Raw genomic sequence first — 25,122 nt, 5'->3', positions numbered from 1 at the left:
AAACATGCTTCGTATAGGTATATTTCATACGGACTAAATTGTTTGTGGTGCGGGACGACCGAGTGACGTAGCGCAGTGAAGCGGCCCGGCCCCGCAGGTTGTTACTCCCGTTGCCATGGTGATCGTACACAAACCACTTCCGCATCCGGGACATCAGGGCGCCATTTTGAAACTCCAGACGACGACCGGCGCGAAAGGTGAGTGATGTGTGTTTCTGGTTCCTTCGTTTTGTACCCAAATACTGGCCTTTTACACAAGTATTTGGAGGATAGAAAGGTGTGTTTATGCCGGGCACGTCAAAAGCTTGCATAGAAATACGCTAGATGCCGAAAACTTCATGAAAATGTTACGAAAATGATAAAAGTTTAGATTGAATTGCCGGCGGCAAAAATAGCTCTCGCTAGCAGACGATATTTTGTAAACTCCATGACGATATGCAACAGTGTTATGGCACATTTTTGGTTCACAGTGGCAGATACAATAATTATGAGAACAATTCAAGAAGGCTTGTTTGTTCATGATTGATTGTGCCCTCTGTGTGTGCATGTGTGTGTTGGGGTGGGGGTTATGGCATGTTGTGTTTTAAATGTCAGCCTGGACATTTGTTCAAAAATATATGACAAGACTGCTGTTTGCAAATACACACGAGACAGCAGTCTGACTGACGTCTGTTTACATCACATGATCAGTAAAGTGCCTTAAGCCATATAACACACCTGTTCCAGTTGTGTACAGTAAAATACAAGCTGTCAGTAAGAATTGACAGACTGACCGGGTTGATCCCCTCACTACTCATTCTTATCTATAAACGTGGTGGATATGATGTGTTACATGCTGTTTAATGTGTTTGAGGTGTGACTATCCTCAAACATGGGACCTCTGCTTTACGTCCTATCCAAGGGACGTCCCTAACTGAAGCCTCATTGTACCCGAGTCAAGTGAGGAAATTTGACTGTTAAGTGCCTTCCCACAATGTCAGGACCTGCCAGAGATTTGAACCCAGGACCTCTAGAGTCTAGATTCTGAGTCAACGACCCTTACTACAAGGCCACCAATGCCAAAATAAAGATTGTGTCAAAGTAAAATAAGTTGTAGTTGTAGATGAGTAGCCAAATGAGGATGGAATGAATATGTTGGGCTCATATCAAGGAAGGTGTTTTTTACTTGTAGTACAGTTGTATACTTGCTCTGTTGAGTGTTATATATGCATCTATATATATGGGAAAATGAAAGTTTCAATTGGTTTCCATTGGACAACGTGTTAATGTGTTTCTTGTGAGCTTGCCATCAATTTTACGTTGTGAGTAGGATGTTGTTGATCTCAAAAATTAACTTCAGAGATGTTTGTGCATATATATTTTTACCCACCGGATTAAGTGATGAATGTGATTGAATCAGATTGATGGCAGTGAAGAATTAAGTAGCCAGACACTACTCAGACTTCTGTATCCTGTTGGTTTTGTCTGATTTGTATAAGAGATTTGAAATGTAGACAGAGGTTGTTACATTTATCCTTCATTGTCATTGAAGTACATGTATATCATGTACTAGTAGTAGTTAACAAACATATAAACTTAAGAATTCCTGGAAGTGAAGTGATCCTCTGTCTTGTTGTGACTAGCATTTGCAAATGCAGAAGATGCAGACTCTAGAACTTGTCTTGTTGAAAGAAATTGTCAAAAGAATGTTTATCAAAAAACAAATTAAGACACCGGGTGCGCTCCTGTGCTCAGGTGGTTACATGAGAGGAACCTAATGGCCTTTGTGCTGAAACCGAACACTTGTCGGATAGATTCACTTACACCGCGCCGCATGTGGCGGCATAAATGACAAAGGTCAGGAGGCATTACTACAGCTAATGGATCACTGACGTTTTCATGTAACAAACTGTTTGGTGTGGCCAGAGGGGAAACTGCTGGAAAGGTGAGGATAAATCCGGAGGATGGATGGAGGGTTCCTGGAAAGGGTAGATTTGGAGATTAGGCAAAGAGCAGCTGGATAACAGGGAGGGATTAGGATGGATCATGTTTTTTCCCCACAGGTGCATCCATTATGCAAATGAGCCGGATTAAGCCAAAGGCTTGAATCACGTACAACTAAACGTGTATCAGCAACAGTTGCTCAATGTGCTTCATAGAATCTTAGAGAGAATCTTACAGGCACTGCAGATGGCATTAGTGTTGTTTCCTACATCTTTTTCACCTGATGGTGAAATTTGGCTCCAAGCTGTATGCCTGGAAAAGAGGTGAGGCAATATTATTGTATCAAACAGTTTGACAAAGTTTGACATCTAACTCTAAGATATCAGTTATGACAGTTTGTTTCCAAGGGTAGACAGTTATGATCATCAGTTATGACATATTTTTTCCAATAGTAGGCAGGGAAATACATCTTTCAGATTGAATTTTCTTTTCTGTGGTAAGAATTTTACAAACACTGATTGTACCTCTTTGTATATTGTTTTAGTATAGGTTTACGCCAACAGAAACGGTAGTTAATTGTTTTCTTTGTCCTTTTATAGAGATGGGCCAAAGTCTTACTTAAATGTGCTTATACTTGGTTTGGGGCTTCAGAAAAGTTTGAATGTCTGCTAATAGACTGTTGTCACGGCACTGTCAGTGCATTTAGCACTTGTCATAGCTTAGTGTATCCTTTAGGCTGGAAGACATGAATTTTAAGAGTAATTCTCACTGAGAAATGTTTATAATGAGGTTGCTACTGGAGAAATTGCACAAAACATCAATACCCTAAGTGAACTTTTTTTTAACACGAGAGATCTGCATATTTTGGGCCAACGCTGAGAGCAGATACATTATATAAACAGGTGCAAGAGTTACACCTGTTACATACTGCAGTACTGCTATGTGTCAATAGGGGGCACTACAACACCATGAACTGGCAAGCTGTCTAAGGTCTGGAGGTTTAGACATGTAATTAGTCTAGGCAAGGTGTTTTTTTTAACCTCAATGGTCTAGGTTTGGAAAACAACACCTTTTCTTACAAGTCATGCTTTTCTCTCTACAAAACAACAGCTACTGGTTATCAGTCCACAGTTGTCATAATAAGGTGACAGGTGGGATGTCACCAAGGTCATGCTTTGAACTTGAAGCAGAATTTATGGTAAACAGGTATGTTTTCATAACATTGGTTGAGAGTAGAGAGTGAGTACAGACTAGCTTGGTGTAAATGGCAGTATGTGACAAAAGTAGTTGGGAATTGTTTCCCAGACTTGCTGGGTTAGACTTACAGGTTAATTAGTATTTGTATGGTGAGTGCATCAGTACCATTGTGGATGGTTGAGTTTTGGCCTGATTTGATGAATCTGGCCCTGAACACAAGTGAGATGAGCTCCTGCTGCCTGTATGCCCTGGATTCTCATTGACAAATATGACAGGAGGAGATACAGGAGAATATATAGTGCAATCATACATAAGTTTAAAATTTTTTGGTTGCAGAGATGTTCAGTGAATCATTCTTGATGTCATCTTAATGGACATGGAAATATATGGGATGATTATGTATTTTAACCATTTGTTACAACCAATTGTTCTTGTCAGGGTGGTGTCTATACTTCTTTTGATCAGTTGAATTTCATTGTGGCATAGTGAATTTTGAACTGAAACCCTCCACAACCTTTCTCACCCCAAACAAGCTGACATAAATGACATCAATTCCCAGGGGATTTCAACTTCTGAAAAATCAAATTTTCTTTAATATGAAGCAATTCCACCCATTTCATAAAATACTTTCATCTCTTAATTGGGCAAAGCATACAGAGGCTCAAATTTTTTCGGGAAATGTCTCAGATAGTTTGTTACCAGGGTGCACCACACGGTGTATACAACCAATCCAGCCACAATGTCACACTGAATCACATGCCATGTCAACATACCCTGTCCCACATACTTCCAGGGCGTGTACTGAGTAGCCGGAGAGGCTGAGGCAATGTTTTCCCGCCAAGGCGGGCGACACCCTTTGAAAACCAGCCTGGGGGCAGCCCTGAAACTGCCTCTAGTACTAATGCCTTCAGCCCTATAAATAACCAGCCAGTCAGATCCAGCCTAACTGAGGTAGTGAAGTAACCCTACCCCTGTGGTCATACGATACCCTACAGTGTACAAGAGTGCCAGCTTATTTAGCACAGTGCTGCCTGTGATTTGATTTGAAATCTTTGTCATTTTTGGTGAGAATATTGTTACGATGTGCGGACAAGAGGCGGAAATTCAATTAACCGTGCCATTTAGCGTCTTGATGGAGTCTTCTTGTCCCTATTCAAACAGACTGAATTGTGAATGTTTGACCTTAAAAGTGCAATGTTGTAAAGAAGTTGACCTAAAGTTATGGCCTTGAACCACCTTCACGGCGCAGGTTTTGTGGAGGTTTTGCAGTTGTGCCACGTGCAAGAATGCATGATGACACCTGGCAGTCACTGCCACGCTCGGCCGAACTTTCCCAAATATGGTGCCACTTCAGCGGGCGAGATTTGGGGTGGATTTTGGAGTGCCGCAGGGCGTGTCTCATGTTGCTTCAGGTTTTGGTCTCAGATTAATGCTCGGAGCCTGCTGCATGGCCTGAAAAATAATTTGTTTTCTTACCAAATTTCACAGCTAATTAGAAAAGGCTTCAGGTTTTCTAGATTCGTGTTTAAACACTTAGTACATATAATGATGATTCATTACTGTAGGCATTTGGCAAATTGTGCGTCTTAAAAAATGTGATTGAAGAAAGATAGAAATTTTTAGGAGTAATTGAAATGTTTTTCCATCATTTAATACCTTCAAAATAAAAAAAAATGTCAAAATGGTTTCTTTCTTAGGTTTTGCAGCCTTTTTTTTCATTGGAGCTCGGGGTGAATATGTCACAGAAATGACAGCAATCAGAATATGAAATCAAAATTGTAATCAAGCAAAGAAAATTCGCCTCAGATCCAAGCTACCGTGAGTTAAATTTTTTGCAAGACATTCCACATTAATCCAAATTTAGAGACACCTATCATATCATTCTAACAACAGTCATATTAGGGTTACACTAGTACTGTGGCTAAGTCCAGTGGAAAGTCCACGAGTAAGACTGAATGGACGACTGAAGCCATCCGTCAGGATAAGAACCTGTCCAAAGCTGCACGGTGACATGTTTGTCCTGTTATGCCAACAGACCTTGTACCTTCCTGTTTGACTGTCTGTCCAGTCCTGACCCACTAATCCACAACAACCTTCCTGACAATTCACACCTGTCCTGGCTTACCTGGACAGTACCTCCCACCTGTAGCATTACCTGTTTACAGGTGTATCAGACTTCATGGTAATGATGGTGTTGGAAAATACCTGAAGTCATAGATAGCATAATGATATGTCATGTGGCATAATAATGAGAAGACGGCATATACAGTATCTTTAATGTCTAAAGATACTGTACTGATATGTTGAATTCTTTGCTCCTATAAGAGTATTGATGCTTAGATATATTTTTTGCCCTGTCGCTTCATTTTTTTCTAACAAAAAATCTGAGAACAAATTAATTGGTGTGGTCTAAGCAGCTGAACGTTGTTGTGTCCTTCTACCACCTGCTTGACCTATGATTGCACTGTTCTTATTCAGAAATAAGACATTGTTGTATACTCATGAAAGTTTATCTTTAATTTTTGGTAGTTACATGTTCAAAGTTAAACTTTTGTTGCAAGAATGGTTCTCATCCTAAGAGCTTTCCACCAGTCCCCCTAGTCTTCCCTGTTGTATTGTTGATCTGTGCTGTGTTGTACTATTTGCCAGCAGGTGAAACATGGAGTACTTGCTTGACATTTCAAAGTGTTTGCTCTGTAACAGGTAGGTCAGAGGTCACTGAAGCAGCTCATAGATACTGGTATAGGGTTTGTTTTTTGTCCACATCCAAGTTTTCGTATCCTCCTAATGCTTTGATTCATTAAGTTCACCAAAAATTTCAACATCAAGACCATACATTTGAGAGAGAGAGAGAGAGAGAGAGAGAGAGAGAGAGAGAAGCCCATAGATTTGCTTTTTCTTTGCTTATGATGGATTTAATATAGAGAGGTTTTCTTGGCACATCATACTGTCATATCTCATATTCAGAATAACTTTAATATTGTTATTTTAATTACTGCCATATGCAAAATAACTTTTTTAAGCAAGGATGATGCTGAGAGAATGTTCTTTAAATTTCTTATGTTTGGGGTGTTATGACATAAATGCATCTCAATTTGTCGTAAAAAGGTATTTACATGTAGTAGCCAAGTGTCCAAGCCATAATATTTGTCATTATATTTGTTTTGTTTATCTATTCCAGAAGTTGTCAGTGAGAGATGTGGTGATTTTGCACTAGTTCCTCTGTTTAAGGTATCTACATTGGGTAAATATTCATGTAAACCTGCCAGCTCTGCACCTTTTGTGTTGTTTGTTTTGCTACACAAGAAGGAGTGACATGGAATTCCTGACATGGTCGTGCTTCAATTAGACCTGAACGTGTTTATAGAGCGCCCCCATCAAACATCCCCTGTCTTCAGCACTACATGCACTGTTGTTGTATCTGTGTATTAATACTAGGGACTTTTCAACCTCGAGATTTTTTTTGTTAGTCCTTCTTACCTGTCTTTAAAAAATTGTACAGCAGGCTAGGTGCCTTAAATTATCAATCACAAGGTATGCAAGAGTCATAAAAAGTTAGAAACTCTGAACAGAAATTTGTAATCTGTACATGAAAAAAAATGTAAGATCAATGAGTTTTTGCAACTTTTAGTTTGAAAGAAAAAAACCTCAAGAAGAGGGAAATCATTTGATGTAAAATGTAATGTTTAATATCTGACCCATAAACTTTTAAAATTAAAATTTGGTAAAGAAGATGACTGCTGTACAAGATGCAACACAACCTACAGCAATGCTAGTTAGATAAAAAAAATTGTCAAACTTTATCCAACGGAATGACAGTTTCATCTGCCCTTAAGTTAAAACAATGAACCCATCACACCTGTCTTTGTGCCAGGCCAGAGATACCCGACCTGGGAAGAATCCCAACTATGCCACGGCCTGCCCCCATTGGCTATCACTTTACCCCACGGTAGGGCGGACAGGGCGCGAACGCTGTCTCCTCAACGTGCCACGGACGGTGGTCGCGGTGAATGGATGCCCCAGATCGCTTGCTGAAGGGCCCTGTCCGCAGCAGCAGCTCCATTATCCTCTGTTTGAACTGGTTTTAGGACGTCAATCACTCCGTTAGGAAGATGTGTGGGAAAGACAGGCTCTTACAGACATCTATCAGTGGGGGGATAAATTACCATGGAATCAAGTATACCTCACTCAAGCTGCAAATATTCGAAATAGAATTCCTCTTCCACATAACTCCAGCAATGCATATTTTCTTGGACCGTGGTTTCAAAAGCCACTGATTTCATAACATTTGTAGCTATAAGAAGGTCATCATCATTTATTTCTGAGGATAAGTTATAAACTGAGTCAGTCAATCATGCAAAATAACATTTCATAACAATAACTGGAATTATCTCAATCTTTTACACTTTTTTATTTAGAAAGATGCAGTAGTAATGGAACCACCTGTTAGCATCCAACTTCAGCATGCAGAGGTCTGGATTAACCCACTTCCTAAATCACAGCAGGGGGGGGGATAAGACAAATCACACAAAATTCTATGTTGAAAAGCTTTGGGCAAACTTTATGTGTTTTTACCTTATCTACTACTTAGTTAAGGTAGGAGGATTTAAGTAGAGCAGTGTGTTAGAGATGATTAAACGAGATAAGTGATTGTACTTTACAAGAAGAGTTGGTGAGTTTGATTGATGAGGAAGTGTACAGAGGATTAGCACAGGTGAGAGAGTACAAATGTTTGTGGTTGGATCAGACATGTGAGAATCCAGGATGGCCTAATTTCTACCAACACATCCTCATGTTAGCTTAGAGGCAGGATGTGGTGAGAGACTGGAACTGGAAGGAACACCTCTGTGCAATAGAACAAGGGGTGAAATGTCATTACAACTGCTTATCACATACCTATCAACGGGTTCGATAATGACTGTTTAAAGAGTTTACACCTACTTATTCATGCACAAATGTAGGCACTAAGGGCTTTGATATAGAGATTGTAGGTACTGTCAGCTTTGAGATATAGAGGACCTTAAATCCTGCCTGATGGTAGACGTCCAGGTGATGTGGGCAAGAGAGGTGCAGTGGCTAACCCCGTCCCCAATGGTTGACATATGATGATGATGATAAAAATGTACCTTTAGTGGTAATACATAAATGAGCCCATTGCTGTTTTTAGTTGGAACTACCAGAAGACTAAGGTTCATCACAATTTAATTTACTAAGAGTTTTACATAATGTCATGACAACTTACTGCCCCTCCACTATGATTAGCTTTTTAGGCATTGCAAGTTTCCACACATATAGGAATGATGTCTGAAATGTTGTGATAGGTCACAATGTTTGTTACAAGATTGAATCAGACTTCTAACAGTCAGGCTGTTTGTAGTGAGTCATGAAAAAAAAACATTTACATGTTATGTGTTGCTGAGCAAATATGTGGGAACAAAACAACAATGTTGAAATAAACATACAGGGGGGGGGCTTTGATCTGGGTAGTTTCTTCAAATTATCCCAAAATGTAATTTAGTAACCTTGCAATGTAGTCAAATTTAATGACTTTAAAATCTATTTCACTGCTCAATTGTGATGAATATCATAATTTTATTACATGTATTAGCATTGTGTCTATTTGGTTAATGTTCTTGTGGCAATTTTAGTCTTTGAGATTTTCACCATGTTTTTAACCAACAACATTATTTACCAATGTTTATTTACTGCATACAAATGTATTTGTAAGTAACATTTTTGTTACGATGGACGTTGACTGATGTATTTACTCGATATACCATGCAGGGTTCATATGAGGGCATTGCCCTGTTAACATATGTATGTACACATAGGCACGTACTTTGAACAATGTTATACAACTGTATGTATGAATGGGTTAGCTAGGTCAGCAAATTTAAAGGTCCTCTATGTGAGCGAATGGCTTAAATGCTACATTCTTCAGTCCCTTATAATAATTCTCAGGTCATAATCAGCCATATAGACTCAGGTTGGCTTGCTTGTTAATGGACCCTGATGTATTTAGGATTCTCATTGCCAACAGTAATGCTTAATCACAATAATTGTATTGCCTGTCTTTTTGATATTGTTGGATATGTGGGATCTCAATGTTTCATCACATTATGGAGACAAAAAGATGAATGGATCTAGAATATGCCCAGACTCTGTGATCTATTATAGTCATATGTATAACAAAAAATATAATATTTTCATGAAACCTGCAGCAATGTACCAACCATTAGATATATCATCTTCAGAACTTTGGCAATTGATTTATTGATTACAGAATAATAATGCCTGAGCCCCTAGTAGTCAGGTATGAGTTAGTGATGTTCCCATCCTGGCATGTTGTCGTTACAGCGGTTCGTTTGCGGGGGTTAATTAGTCCTGGGGGCGTGGCCATACCAGAGGAGGCAGTCACGGTAATAAGCCAACATGTGTACACCCCCTACATAGTGCTGTGACCCTTACTGGGCGCCCTGGGGAGAACTGTCATTTGGAAGGCACCCAAGTCTGAGGCGAGATGTGTATCAGGGGGTACCTCGATCGTGTACAACTCACAGGTGAATTGTATCACACTGTTCGGAGCGAACAAGGCTCAGTAACAATGGGGAAGGAAGGTGAGGAATTTAGATGTGAATTGCAGTTACTGTATTTTAAATTTAGACAGAGAACAGTCTATTGTAAACCAACATTAGATTATGTCTTAGAATGGGTAGAATTGAGTACCACCTGGCAGTGCAGGTATGAAACAGTTCGTGCCCACCTGGAATGTTATCTCCAATTGTTTTACTTATAGCACAATTCTGGCTCTAGCTAATAGAGTAGTATGGTACAGACTTGTTGATCAGGGAAGAGAATTTTTCTAATTCTTTTTTAAATTTTTCCAGTTTCAAATTTGTACATTTTATGGAATGTGATAGTTATGAGCCAGCAGTCAGTGTAAAAAATGTACTGATGCTATAATTATTTGTAACTGAACAGTCAAAAGAAGATAATTATAGTGTCTGTTATTTATATATTACTGATCTAATCAGTGTTCAGAGTGCTCATGTCTTGTAATCAAGTGATTCAGAAGCTTTTTGTTAATTTCTCATCGTTCTTAAAAAATGTCAGTTATGCAACCTTAACTCTGCATATTACCTGCATGGAAAAAAGGACCTTTTTTTTTTAATCGAGGGGCATTCAAACAACCTGCCAGTCAGTTCTCTGTGGTACGTTTCTTTGTTCAGTTGCCCACATGTTGATTGATGTTCGGTGCTGCTGAGGCACAGGTCAGTAGTCTACTAACCACATTGTTCTTTGTTAAGGGGCGGATTATCGTTAAAACATGCAAGGACATCTTAAACCACAAATTAGGGGTTAGACCATATAATGAGAATTACAGTAATAGCCATCTAAATTAGGATATTTTGCAGATGTTTGATATAAATGTAACTTTTTTTTATATCTCTCTCACCAGGTTTGACAATATGCATTTTGAAACTATTTAGAATAATTATCTGTAGATGTACTCAAGTATTGGGGGCTCAAACATACATTATTCTGCCAATAAGTACCAGTTTTTAGCCTTAAGGAATAGGAACAGACATTTTGTTTTACAAACATCATTTCAAAACGCCCATTATCCCAATTGTCTTCCGGGCTATCTCTGTTGAATTTTTAATGATATTGAAAGGTTACTTCCCATTACTTCTCCAATACAGCAATTGTGTGACAAAACATGCCGCACAAAGCTGTTTTCTGTTGAGTGTAGGAACAGTTACTGTAAATACTGCAACGCCAATTTGCAATGTCAACGGCATCTTTTAAATTCAGAGATTGTTATCTATTCTCATTGAAACTGTCAACTACCTTCTGGAAGATATATTGATAGGATTGCTGCAGCATTTTGTTGAAGTTGGGTATCTGGCGTTGCAGGGACAAAATAATAAGTTTTGGTTGTCATATACATGGCATTAATGTATTAATCCTATAGTCCACAGTGACAGTGCAAAATTCCAGATCTTTATGTGTGCTCAGACACGTAGAACTAATGTGAGAGTCCCGGGCTGAACTTTTGACATGGCAGTTGAAAGGACCTCTGTATCGTCAATAACCAGGTCCCTGTCACCTGTCCTATTGTTCCAGCTATCCACCTGTCCGGGTGGGTATGGGACTAACAGAGCTGTCATTGTGTTCAGACCTCCCCTGGGGACTTGTGTCATCTCTCGAGTTACCCATTGTTCCAGTAGCGTCCCAGCATTCTCTGTGTATCAGTTTGAATCCTTTTTCCGTTGGAGGTTGTTTTGCGACGCCCTTTTAGACCAGATAGGGCGGGATCGTTGTGCCACTTTTGTGTGGTTGTGCTCATTACTTGTTTCTCTTGCAACAAGTTGTAACATCTGTGCCTGCGATGACAGCAGTGAAGCATGAGGGAGAGGATTTGATTCATCGGACAAGGAAGCCATCTTGAAAACCAAAATACCAGTGCATCGCATAATTACTGGGAAGGTACACCTGTTAGGTCAAATGCCTGGATTTGTGGGTGTGTATTCGTCTTTCTTTGTGTCTATTTTCCTGTGGTATGCTGCCCTTGTAACATATTTATACATGTCGTCCTTTCACGTACTCTTTGACTATACTGTGAACTGATGGCACGCCATAATCAAGGTGAACTACCAGATGTAGTACTGTTGTGGTTGTAGCTTAGAACATTGGGTCTTTGAAAGAGAACGGCTGAGAAAACTGCCCTTTCAAGGAGCCTGAATTGCAATGTCTTATTTTTATAATGGCAAAAGTTGCTGTTACTGTATTAGATGTTTATGGGTATGTTTGGAGACAGGTGTTTATTGCCTTGCACAGGTGTGCAGTTGGTACTTAAGGGTTGTGAAACAGGTAAATATAGAGGTAAACAAAATGTTCCACCAAAAGGTGGTTTTTTCTCAGTCCATATTTAAAAAGCGAGTTTGCAAAATGACAGTTTATACAGCTTGAATAATACAGACCTTATGGGGCATGTTGTCATTGTTTTGTTAACGAAGCGATGCCAGTTGTTCCTCAACATGCCGTATTAGGGTCAAGAACAATGGAGAAATTCCTGCCATAGTTCTCTGTCTGGAGGCCACTTAACATGTAAAACACCAAGCTCAAAAGTTATTAACATGTGTGCTCTGAATCTTCTGAATAAGTACGAAGATGTCCAATACCTTAAGGGTATTCACACGATGACGTGAATGTATTATCTGTTATATCTATGAGGAAGTTCTTGTTCAGGTAAATCAGTAGAGCAGAGATACTAGTATACTAGAGCTTAGTTGTTGATCTACTACAATACCTAGTATACAACTTATTATATGCTGGTATATGAAAGTTACTGTACACTGTACATCATGTGTACCAGCATGATCCTGGTTTAAGGTAAGCATCTTGGAATTCATTTGATATTTTACAGTGGCTTGTTAAAAAAATGACATACGTGTACACACAATTTGGAAATATGGCTATGTCTGGTTTCCCAGTAACAAGTTACTACAAGTCAATATTAGTCAAAGCAAGGCCTCATAAAGTGATGTTTAAATAGGGGAACAATTACGGTTTTTGTCACAAAACTGTAAAATAATGAACATCTACCTCATAAAATGTCCCATCGCAAAATTTGTATCTCATTTTGTGTTTGGACGAATTAGGATCTTTACAGGACAACATTTATGGACTAAAATTTGTCCAGCATTACTTTTTCAATAACTGAAAGATTTGATGCCTTACACTGGGACTGTCTTATCCAATGATTTGTAAGCTTGGGCATTGACGGGGCAAAATAAATTCATCAGTCTGCGGCTGGAGATATAGGGTTGATAGTGAAGCGGGGGTATATTGAATGATGTGTATTGCCTCCAAGGAAGATGACTGTAAATACAGCTCTTCCAATACACCCAACTTGAAGATATGGATCCCGGGCCTGATACAATCTTTCACCTTGGTTGCACCACGTCCGTACAGCTGCAAACATGCCCGTCATGTGTCTGCCGTGAGGCCTCCCTGGGCGTGGATAATATTTCACCTCCCAAGGTAAAGAACAGGAGAATGTCATCCAGGATGTACATGTATATGGCCATGGAGTGTTCACCACTTCATATACACTGGGAACAATCGTCAGATTTCCCCGGGCATAAATGACCACGGCCACCATTATAAATGTCACCGGCGGCAGCTTTGAAGACTTGACAGGTTAACGGCTTATTACTTCTTATATATGTGCGCTGTGTTTGAGGAAACCCTCAGCGTGTTTGCTTGTAGTGTTACATGTAATGTTGTCTGCGTCCTGTCGTAAAGTTTTACGGCCTTATGGTCCTGACAGGTGCTTGGGTGGTTCAGGGTAAAACGACAGGCATGCACAACCGCGACTCAGAGTTCAGGGCAAAACATTTGGTGGCAGTTAGGCGAGTGTATACAGCATCTCGCTGCCACCAAGATCAAGTTTCTTATTTGTTGGTGGAAAACGTGCTTTGTAAAACATCAACTTCATTATCGGCTGTGTTCGTTAATTCCACATCGCACTCGCCATGGAGGTTGGGGAAGGGGACCGATTGCTCCACAAGGGTCTTCCTGTGAGTTAAACTTGAAGCTTTCAGCTAAAACCAACCTCTTTGCATGTAGTTGAACCGTGCTGTATCCATCTCTCTTTCTACTTTCACTGCCGACATTTCTTTTATTCAGGTTGTTAGTTGATCTTTGTGAGCGCTCCAAAGGTAGGCTTAAGATGTTTACAAATCATGTCGAAAGTTTCGTGTAGCATTCACCGTCCACGCCAAAGATTTGCCTTACATATTGGGGTCTATATCACACCTCTCGATACCACTTTGCCCAACACCTAGCTTCTTAGAGCACTCTATCACCTCTTTGATGGATTAGCAGGCTTCCTAAACACGTTTGTTCGCACATGCTGTTGAAACGTCGGGGTCACAAGGTTCAGCAGAGCCTGAATAGACTCCAGCGATCCCTGGCTAACCTAACACACTCAGTTTTTGTCTATAAGTCTTGACTCCTGCCCCCTATCTCGGGACAACTTCATTATTGCTCGACTCTGTAGGATTCTCACGTTCATTTGCCGTGTGGATTAAAGCGCTTGTCTCAACAGGCTTTAGAATCTCGACTCCCCTATTTGTTTTGACAACATTTGCGCAGACATGCTATGTGCTGATGAAGGTGGCTGGGGTTCCGCTTTTCTTACGTGCATAGCTTGTCTGTCAAGTGAGAAAACAAGACATCTTGGCTTGGGTATAATTGTGCCAGTATATTCTTCATTAGCTTTGGGTGATAAAGCATGTGGGTAGGTGCCAAAAGAAAGGTTTCTGTAGTTTAGTTTTGATGGGGTGTTGATTCTGGGAATACCAGTCACACCAAGTGCTAAGCTGCCCCATGCCGTTGCATTTCGAGTGCCATTGTCTGCCGGAAATTTCCTGAAAACCCTACTTATCCGATTGTCCGGAGAGGAATTCGGGTAGCCTTAATCGACTTAGCGGAAATTTGTGTGGAAGTCTGGTTAACACGGCATATAATTTCCATTTACTTCCATTCATCTGTTGGGCTTACTGGTGATTAGCATAGGAGAGCCCCTGAGAACAATGCACGTGCGCTCGCAAAGGGACATTAAGTCGTCCTTAAGCTATCAAAATCTGCCCACCTGAACTCAAAATAAGATTTTAAAAGAACTTAGGCAAACGCACACACTGCAAAATGGAGGGGTATTTGCCTGTATTAAGTAGCTGTATCGCGGCGGTGCATTAGCGGAGTTCTGACGGGGCATGTAAAGATCCCCTGACCAAACGCTGATCCTATAGTGGCGCTTTGTTCGCTGCCTCGACCATGCAGGACACCTGATCCCACGCTTTTAGCTCCCGTAACGCCCAGACGTGCAGGCTGCATTGTCTGCTGTCAGGGGCCATCGCAGCACATGAATAAGGAATTTTTCCTCCACAGGTTTCCTCAGATTGTGCACTTCCATCGATATGGCCACAGGAGATGTCTCCTGACTACAGTTACCTGGTGACTCAGGGCCAAAGACACACAGAAAACACACGCTTGTTTCTGTGTTTTAGACCGGTTCTCTTCTGTTGACGAGGTAGCGTCTGTCAGGTAAAAACAGGGAAACATGGCATCCATTGAGAGCAGCAGCCTGAATTCTGGAACGGGAATAGCAGCAGCATACAAGGTATGGCAGTTTCCTGGCCTTGGCGAGCATAACGCTGTAGCAAGCTGTCTGCAGGTTTTTACCGCTTGTCTCGGGAGAGTTTGTTTTACTTTTGCCAGTGGTTTGACAGTTTGTCGTTGTTTGTTTGCTGTAGTTTTTGTCCGAGATGGTCTTGTTAATTAGTTAAACTGACCTAAAAGGGCCTCGTTTTGACTAATGGACCCATTGCAGCGTCCTACTCGCTTGGAGGAAAGCTCTCGGGGGAGTTAGTTTGTCAACAGGGCGCCGCCGAGCCGCCATGTTGTATGTCGACATTTGGCATGAAGAAGGGGGTCGTCATGCGATAGCCTGGACTAATGTCTCCGCACTGACTTTTTCACCTGTGGCTTGTTTATCGCATTCTGGCGTATTTGTGGCGTACTTTGCCGTCACAGGCCTGCTTTTGTTCTGGTGGCTTTGATGTTGTTTTCTACACGGCCGTACCTGTCAAGTGGGGAGGTCCCGGCAGGTGTTTGTAGTGGGAGCACCTGCCTCGTCAAATGGACACTTCCTCTCGACAAGTTGTCTTTGTCAGAACTGTTTTCTTAGTGGGGGTGATTCCCAGATCTTCTGGTGGCTTCAAGAGATGGAATTCCCTCTACAGTGGTATCATCAAATCTTTCCATCTCTTTGGTCTGCCATTTTGCATGATTTATGAATGCCAGGTAAACACTTGTACGCATGGCCTGAGTACATGTACCCAGCGGTAACTCAACCAAACGAAAAAAGGCGTGCCGTGTCGTGGCATTCCCACATCCACCATACAGAAGCCTCTTGTGCTTTTGTAAGTAAACAGACTGAGTATTTATTCATTTAGGCTTTCCTCGTGTCAAATGGCGGGAGATGGGAGTGGCCTACGTTTTGGGTAGGACTAAAAAGCGACACATAAATGCCGTTTTTATTTCTTCTATGGCCAATCCATCCAAGTCATAATGGCTCCATAAAAGGTGAAACAACAGTATTTTTTATTGTTTCATTTTGCAGGATGAAAGGAGGTATGTTTTGAGTCTCATTTCATTATTTCTCATCTATTTCTATTGTTTTATTGTACGTCTGTAGGACAAGGTGAAGATGAACCAGTTGCAGAACCTGCTCCATGATGCGCTCATCTCCACCGAGCACGTCGAGCACTGCTGCATCCTCCGCAGGAAGGATGTGTCCCTCCGAGCTAGCTCTGTCGGATTCACGGTAAGTTGCAAAGAAGTTATGAACTGGCAAATGATAATTTCCCTTGTAAATATGTTTTTTTTTGCCATTATTTGGTTGAATCACCCAATCTAAGAGGACGAAGGTAATAGAAATTGCAATAGCCTATTATACATGTACATTTTATTACTAATAATGGAGTTAGATTAGTTTAATTAGTATATGTTCATTGTTGTACATTGTATATGAATGTAGATCCGATTCTTAGAACGGTTAGAAATACCATCTATTACAACTACATGTATTAGATACTGTTAGCATCACATACTATATATGTATGTATGTATGTGTTTTGCTATACGTTGTACCTGCTACAACTGTTACACAATAAAGTTCTTTTTCTATTTTAGTATTTACACATATGCATGTGGCAGTGTAATTATATGAGTTCATGGAGAAGTGATTGACTGTTTAGAAAGCTATTCTTTGGTTGCACCACCCAATCTAGGGTCAAGACAGGTTGGTATGTGGGGGTATTAGTATGAACTCGAACAATTACAGGGATCTAGATTCATTTCAAATCTGACTCAAGCCCCCATCAGATAAGATTGAAACAGCACAGAGGGTATTTGACGCATGGTGCAAGGAGAAGGGTTTAAAGTTTTAAAACATCATATCGAGTATTGTGGTGGTGTTTCATGGCTTTTGTTGCTTGTTGGTGTGATAGGTAGGAGATGGCAGGTATGATAAAGCCTGGATCTTAGCCCTATGTATAACTATTATGTTATGATGCTTGTACCCTATGCCAGTTTAACTACATGTATGAACAGTTGCCCATAGTTAACTGTCCATGCTTTCTCATCACCAACTGAAGAGAAAGTAGGAAACATGTGGAGTGTTTTTAAGACAAAAGACATGAAAATCCTCATTAGAATTGAGCCTTCTGAAATATTTGCAAAGTTACATGATGTGAAGTGTACTCCACTCAGAGTCACTGGTAAAGCTTATCCAGCACCAAGGACAGACACATGTACAAGAAGCACTCTTATACACTCATACAGTGATTGATGACTGTCAGGAAGAAACATGGAGTTGAACAGCTCTTGACTCTACTTTACACATACCAAACACTACAATGATTTACTCCAGTCTGAGAGTGAGAGAGCCCCCCCCCCCACCTGGGTGTGGCCGAGACTGCGTTGTTTGTGGAGCCCCCTCCCTGTTTGTTGTCACACAGTCACGCATGCTAAGTACTCCATATTGGGACAGGGCCGGGGCGGGCAGGCAAAATGTTTGTTTTGGTCACTTCTTAGTCAGACAGACAAACAGACGTGGACTTCACCACACCAGGACTCCCCAGAGCTGGAGAAATCTGGCATTTCTGGGAGCAGTATTGTTAGCACTATTGTTATTCCTGCATGGTTCTCATCACCACCGAAGACCTTCACCCTGCAGATGGTTCATCTGAGGTTACCTTTTTTTTGGAAGATGTTTGGAAGAGGTGATTTGGTTAACCTTTCAGTTTGTTAAAATCCATTAATTTAAAAATGTTCAGATACTTACTCATCCTTTTGAAAAATGTCCATGTCAATTGCACTTATTTTGCTTTTCCTTTAAAAGTCCTTTGACTTGAGTAAGATGAGTTGAGTGTTATTGATTTCTTCTTTTGGTAATTCTCTGTCCTTATCTTTTAGCCTACATCTCTTTAGTACACAAAGTAAGACAATATCTTGTAAAGATCATTAATGATTTGAGGGAGAATAGATGTTGTGGAGGTAGCCTCTCTATGCAGGCTTCATGTGAGGGGTGGCTATCAGGAAAGAGGATCCATCTACTGGAAGCTGAACGTGCCTGGAGTTGGAGGCTATCTGATGTACAGTGTAGTATACTTGGAAATACATGTAGAATGGCATAATTGATTCCAACCATAGGCTCCAGGGGCACAAGTCAGCTCGCAAGACAAACTGGCCAAATCCGACCATCCTTCACTGTTAGCTCAGCAGCCTTGCAACAACATTTTGCGGTCATGATTTAATTATCGGTGCACTCCTGGTCCATTAAGCCCGGCTTTGCCCTAAGCCTGGTTTGTTCCCACAAACAGATTTTCCTTCAGCGTATTGTTTTAAGCCCATTCTTCACTGCTGAAATCTCCTCCTGCAGGGCAACTATGATATGTTAAACTGTGTGCATCCTGTGTGTGATGTAGTACCTGACAGTCTGCAGGAGAATCAACATTTCAACGCACAAGTTCAGCGTTGTGGTTGCTCCTGCTGACTGCCCAAGTCCAAGCACTGTTTGTTTGAACAGACAATATTTCCCTTCCCTGTTGTCTGTAGCTGTACCAGGATCAGATCCAGATGTTTGTGGACGCCTTCAAGAACCCGCCGCAGACGAGAGAGGATGGTCTGTACTTCGAGGACAGGCACTACAAGTGTGTGAGGGCGGACAAGAATGCTGTGTATGCAAAATGTGTAAGTAGAACTTACAACTTGTGATTTATGCTTTGCAATTATTCTCTGTGGCAATGGCAGTACAGTCAGTTTACCGTAATATATCAAACTCTGTAGTAGGCATAATAGACCTAGCTGGAGACAGTTGTGGATTTCATCAGTCAGATTTAATGGGGAATGATGAGAAATCCTATTGCTAGGGCAATGGAACAAATTGCTAATATGAGGTATACATGTATTACTAGTACATGTATTATATCCTAAGCATTTTTCAGTGTTTTCTAGCAAGGTTTGCTCCCAGCACTAGTCCTAAGTTTCTACACCATTCTGCTATCAAGTGATTAGCTTACTCTGATTCCTACAGGGCACTTAAAGCCAGCTGTGTGATCCAAGGGTTTACACAGTGTTCAACATGTTCATCACATGGCTGGAAGGAAGCTACGGAGTAGGAAAAAAGGGTATATTTAGAAATTAATGGAACCGTCGTGAGGTGCCTTCCATCCATGACTAAAGATATGGATTTTCCTGTCTCTCATTACCTAATACCTACTTAAGTGGCAAATGACTTTGGGCTGGACTGGGTAATGCTCTCGCTGTATTGTACTTCTGAGGACTTACCATATCAGTACGGCAGGGTTGACCATCTTAAGCATGCGTATTGTTACCGGGTTTTCCTTTAATGTAACCCTCACGTTTAGTGTGATAAAGCCAAGAGAAGTACACATACAGGTTTTTCTCTGGATAGAGGAGTTGGGAGATGTTGTTTGGCTTTAGGCTAAGAGTGGTGTGCAGCTAAAAGGCTGTGTGGGGAGAGCTGAACTGAGTGCAAACAGGGGCCGCTCTTAGGTTTCAAAGGCTGGGAGGGAAAAGTTGAGATTAAGAGCTATTCTGCACACGACGGTTGGCTTAGAGCACCTGGAATATTCATGAGCAGGTAGAGCTGTGAAATCCTCCCCGTGACCAATCACGGGAAGGGAAGATGAACAGGGCTTCTGTGAAAAAGTCGTCAAAGCAGATCAGAAGAGAGCTGGAGCCAGGAGGAAGCAGGCAGCATCTCTCTGGGCAATGATGGGGTGTGACGAGTCTTTCCACAGCCTCTACACATGTCGGCCTTTCATAGCGCATGTGCATAAGCTGTGGGAGTACTCTGTACACCATTATACAACACAGCACTGCAACAGCACAGACCATTCTACAGCACAGTTTGAAGGTAGTATTGAATTGTTAGGAGAAATTTGAATCAGATAGTATACTCTCTGAGTCCATTCAAATGGTTCCCACTTTTATAATGTCCTGAAACAATGATTCTTCAGTTATTCATCAACTACACGACTTGTATACTTGCTTTGTTTGTTGAGTGGTTTAGTGGAGTAAAAGCATCTAGAAGGCTTTTCTTAATTTGTACAATTTTCTATTTGTTACTTGTCAGGATGTTCACAATTATACAGTTTTATACATTTGTATGTGTATATCCTAGGAAGAGAGACATGATTCTGCCTGCTGCAATTAAATATTTGCCCTTGCCGCAGGAGGGCTATTGTATTTATGGTAGAGTAAGCTGGAATGTTTATTGTGTTGATATACTGCAAGATAATTTACAACACCTTCACTACAGGTGTGCTTAGAAAAATGGGGGCTGTGACTTAGTTCATTAGAGAAGGCAGTCCATTGTATTGTGTGTACCCAGTCATGTGGACAAGGGGATCAACTTTATGAAGTCCAGACAAACTCAGACAGGGGTGACCTAGCTTTACAACAGGCAAGCCCTGGATGGTTGTTGTGTATTCAAGTCCAATCCACAATATCTAACTTGTAGTCTATAATAACTAGCCATATTGATGTGTCCTGTTTCTTTGTGTGATTCATAAATCGTTTATTCAGGTTGTGCAGTAATGACTGGGTATGCTGTCTGGCAAGAGGATTTACAGATATGTGGCCTTTCACCTATCAAAAACATGACTACTGTAATGGTCTTTTGCCCCTGGGTAAATGTTTTGTTGGCTTTGTCAGCGTGAATATTTAGACATACAACTGTGCAATAAATTACCAAAGCAATGGTTGAGCTACTGCCTTGAAGTTGGTTCTGTTGATCTGTAAGTGAGGGTGAATAACTATCTTTATAGAAATCATAATACATTGTACAAAAATCTGTTCTTTCAGAAACTACATGTAGCGCACTCACTGTAAACATCTGAGGGTATTTGGCGGTAACCCTCACCTTTCTGGAGCATTGGGTTAACATAATTACATCTGTACAATAGACCTGTGCTGCACGTAAGGCAAACCCGTGATTAAACCTTTCAGTGTAGTTTTGTGACAACTTCATTCCAAAACACAACCATTCTTTGTGGTGACTCATTATGTTCAGGGTTGTAGTGCATTTGTGCTTTGAGAAAGTTTGACAATGTAGTCTTCTGGGCTACTACATTGTAGATCTTAGAGATCTAAAGGCTCTGGCTTGTTTCACAGTGTTTCTGTGGCATTTTGCTCATCTTTCTAGTTTCTTAGTTTTCTCTTTAAAAAGGTGGGAAAGATGATCACCACTGAAAAGACATACAAATTGCCCTTAAAAACAGGTGCATAGCAATCGGGTAATAAGTCCTGCAACAGCTTGGAGATTATATCACAATAACTGTTTATGCAACTCAGAATGGTATTTTAGAGACACTTTTAAATGAAATCCCTAGTTTTTGTTCAATCTGGATAAATGTAATATTGCAGCAGAACTCCTAGGCTGCTTTTGAGCAGACCATTTTAGCATTGTTTAATATCCATACACTAAAGAAACTTCCTGAAAGATTTCATCTGGATGTGTTGCTTAGCAACCACATCCAAGAACAAATCCTGCGAAATTGTCGTCTTCCAAGGCTAAACCTCTACTGCCATTGCCACAATACCTTTTTCTGGTTTGCAGTTTTGGTACTAGCTGTGTAAATCTTGATTAAACATTTTGAAAAATCTTAGTTCTGTATGATGTAGTATCAACTGTGCTTGGTGGCAACGAGTTCCACTCTACGAACATTCTTGGAAAACACCTCTATTCTTGGTTGATAACTTTGATGTTTGAAAACATGAATGTGTCTTGTTCTCTGCAGGGGAAGCGAGGGCTGGTGATAGTGCGGACCGGCAGCCTGCTGATCGTGGGGACCTACAACGACAACATGTACCCCAGTGTGTGTGTGGAGGCTGTGGAAAAACTAGGTGGGTTCAGTGCCGAGGTCACTTCTCGCTAGCCTGGTTACCAGACCTATTATAGCTCCTGAGTCCTACATCCCCTCCGCAAATAGCAGAGAGGATGTAGGACTCATGAGCTACAATTTATAATAGGTCTGGTAACCAGGCAAACTTTTCACTCCCACTTAAGCCATCATTTGTGTAAAATCTTTATAATAATAATTGTTTTATCCTAAGATATTATTACATTGTACATGTAGGTGTACAGTGTGCAGATGGTATGTTAATCCCTCCTACCACCAAAAAATCTGATGCAAAAGTAAATGGATTTACAGTAGTATAAAATAACAGTTAGCCTAACATTAAGTAACCAAATAAAAATGTTGTAATAAGTAGAAACAGGATGCAAAGCACTGCCAAATAGATCCCCGATGAGCCTACTTGATATTGTGTGGGAGGCCCTAACACATGGCTACCATAGCAATGCTCCATAGCATGTAAGCAGCTAAAAATAACACTGAGCATTCATACTGATTTGGGCCCAGTTTTGCAGTGTATCTTTCATCAGTATGTCTAAATAGGGGGCTGATGCAACAAGCTGCCACCTTCTGGTCCCTGTAGCAACAATCTGATATATTTGTAGCTATTTTAAGAACAGAGACACTCTATCCTGATACATGGTGGCAAAGTAGAACTCATTTGAGTTTGACAATGTACTGTAGAAAGTAATCCAGGTAGTGTCTTTAGATTCCAGATTCGTAATATATAGAAATTAAACCAAATCCTTGGACGATATACCCATGATTGTGTATTAGGGTCATCAGCAGTTAATGTGCATAATGGTTACTGGACCTTTTACTGGCCTTTGAAGCCATGTTGCTAATGCAGGTGAATTAGCACCAAGGCCATGCATGGATTTTGTGGCAGGTGAATCCTTGATGACAAACCAAAAGCCCCACCACACTCTTTAACCCAGAACTGCAGCTGGACGAACCGGTCAACAAGCTATGGTGCACTCAAGTTTAATCATGTGGTTAAAAAGCTCCCTATAGCATCTCAACACAAAAGCTTGGTAACGTAACCATACAGGCTCTACTATTGTAGTATTCAATACCAAAACGCTGTTTTTGAGTTGTTTGCTGCTGCTTGACAATAAAATACAAATTTCGTAAGTGGAAATAGAGGTTGATGAAAATTTTCTGCCCTACTCATAGTGGTGGGTTCCATTGCAACAGATGTGAACTGTAACCAGGATTTGATCTAAGCTAAACCAATTGGGGGACAGCACTCCAAATTTGACAGCGGTTTTGGCATCTTGTATGTTTAAGTCGACAAATGTCTAGACTATGTCAATGCTTTGCAACAACAGCATCCTCCAAATACACCAAAGTCCTGGCATCCAGACAACTGGTAAATATCCCTTTGAGAATTCCAGAAATCTCTTGCCTGTGAGGCCAATAGCTGTTGAGAAGTGAAGATCTGGCTGTCCCCATGGACTTGATTTAGCTGAGAATATGCTTGCAATGGGAAGATCAGTCTTGTGCCTTGCCATCAGTTGAACTTAAGTCATGGACAGCACATAAATATCACTATTGCAGCAGCTTCTGAGGTTGTTATGCAAACGTTGGGTCAGTCTCATGACCAAGTTCACACAAGTCACAGGGTGTAACTGACCTAGTTCTATTGCCAGTTTAGCTACAGACAGTCAAGGGAAAATGGTTAGGGGGAAAGAGGGCAATTGAATTGTTTTTCTCACATCCACAGTTTGTAGTACATAGTGGATCATAATGTATTTCATGAGCTCTAACATTATATATGGCCATTAAAAGAAAATAAACTTTCGAGTTTGACATGAGTTACAATTTAGATACTTGTAAACACATGGTTTCTATCAATCAGCAAGTATGTTTGGTGAAAAATATCATAAATTGATGGAAACAAATGTCTTATCCAAGCTTGCTGTACATTTTTCTCAATAGCTGCCTCCCTCGGGGACCCTAAATACATTGTGAACAATAGTCGCAATCAAAGAGGGTCAGTATTCCCTTTCAGTACCTCGAGTGATAAATGATCCATTCTGTTCTTTGTTAGCTGTCAACCCCATGGCCTTTAGGTCCATGAGTTATTCAAGCCATTCTCTACAGATTGGACCATGGCCAGAAAGTGATTGCTTAATAGTGATGGAACCTCTAAAACATGCAAGGATGCCATCTTCATAAATGGGCTTGTTTCCTTTGCAGAATTGTTTTTTTTATGAGATGTTTGGAATACAACACATGTAATTGGGACGTGTGTAATCTGGCATAATATCACACAAAAATAATTGTGTGATATTATGTCAGAAAAGGTACATGTATTGGCCTTGACTGCTGTACTACTTATGCCGTATTGAAGTTGACAAATTGAAATGCATATTGTATCAACCCTCCCTGGCAGTTTAGACAATGCAATGTCAGCACCATCCTTCCGTACATTTTTTCTGCATTGTAGTGTAAGACTACAGGACATTAAGATAACATGGCATTTAGAGGGCAAGGCATGTTGGCTTGTCACTTATCAAAACAGTGGCTTCCGAGTCCAAACCTCAGAACAGCTGTAGAAACTACACACATAGAGGAGCCTGTGTGAAGTAGGTTATGTGTGGAATCCCAGCTCAGGTTTGAGTTTTGTGACGTGCCAGGCCACATGTTAAGTATTATTAGCGTTAACATACCATCTGTACCAAAAAAAAAAATACTCTCCATAAGTGGTAGCAGAGATTCATGTTGTTTATTTACTTCCTATTAAATATCATTGACATGGTGTTTTTTTTCTTTTCTTACAGCGGACTACTTTAAAGAGAAGGGGAAATGAGTTTGGAGGATGCAGCAAGATTTAAAACAGAAGTGCTGTAACGATTATCTTACTCATAAAGTTTGTAAAGCATTGTGTTTACGGTGATATGATGTATTGAGCACTGACAAAAGTGAAGCAGCAGTTGTATTTTTCATGTGCCAAGTACGAAGGGAGGCACTGGTAAAAATTT

General features: G+C 40.6%; 1 protein-coding gene across 7 annotated transcripts; it reads left to right on the top strand.

Annotated features, from left to right (window-relative positions):
* Positions 1-141: 141 nt before the first annotated feature.
* On the top strand, positions 142-25,122 carry LOC109481214 (profilin-4-like). 7 transcript variants are annotated; one of them, XM_019783754.1, is made up of 5 exons: positions 142-197; positions 16,387-16,515; positions 18,810-18,944; positions 22,019-22,124; positions 24,922-25,122. In XM_019783754.1, exons 2-5 carry the CDS (start codon positions 16,399-16,401, stop codon positions 24,948-24,950), a joined length of 387 nt encoding a protein of 128 aa, XP_019639313.1. In that variant the 5' UTR covers positions 142-197; positions 16,387-16,398; the 3' UTR covers positions 24,951-25,122. The 7 variants fall into 7 exon arrangements, with proteins under 7 accessions (XP_019639313.1, XP_019639311.1, XP_019639314.1 ...); XM_019783752.1 differs by lacking the exon at positions 142-197 and adding an exon at positions 9,540-9,736; XM_019783755.1 differs by lacking the exon at positions 142-197 and adding an exon at positions 11,244-11,609.

Source organism: Branchiostoma belcheri, unplaced genomic scaffold (assembly GCF_001625305.1).
Source record: "Branchiostoma belcheri isolate BF01 breed outbred unplaced genomic scaffold, Haploidv18h27 scaffold54, whole genome shotgun sequence".
NCBI lineage: Eukaryota > Metazoa > Chordata > Leptocardii > Amphioxiformes > Branchiostomatidae > Branchiostoma > Branchiostoma belcheri.
This window is presented reverse-complemented; position numbering and strand designations above follow the sequence as displayed.

Excerpts from the sequence above, each read along its gene's own strand:
- LOC109481214 (XM_019783748.1), top strand. The coding sequence starts at position 13,044 with ATGGATCCCGGGCCTGATACAATCTTTCACCTTGGTTGCACCACGTCC. Across the intron at positions 16,516-18,809 it reads CTAGCTCTGTCGGATTCACG|CTGTACCAGGATCAGATCCA; the intron begins GTAAGTTGCAAA and ends TGTTGTCTGTAG. Across the intron at positions 18,945-22,018 it reads ATGCTGTGTATGCAAAATGT|GGGAAGCGAGGGCTGGTGAT; the intron begins GTAAGTAGAACT and ends TGTTCTCTGCAG.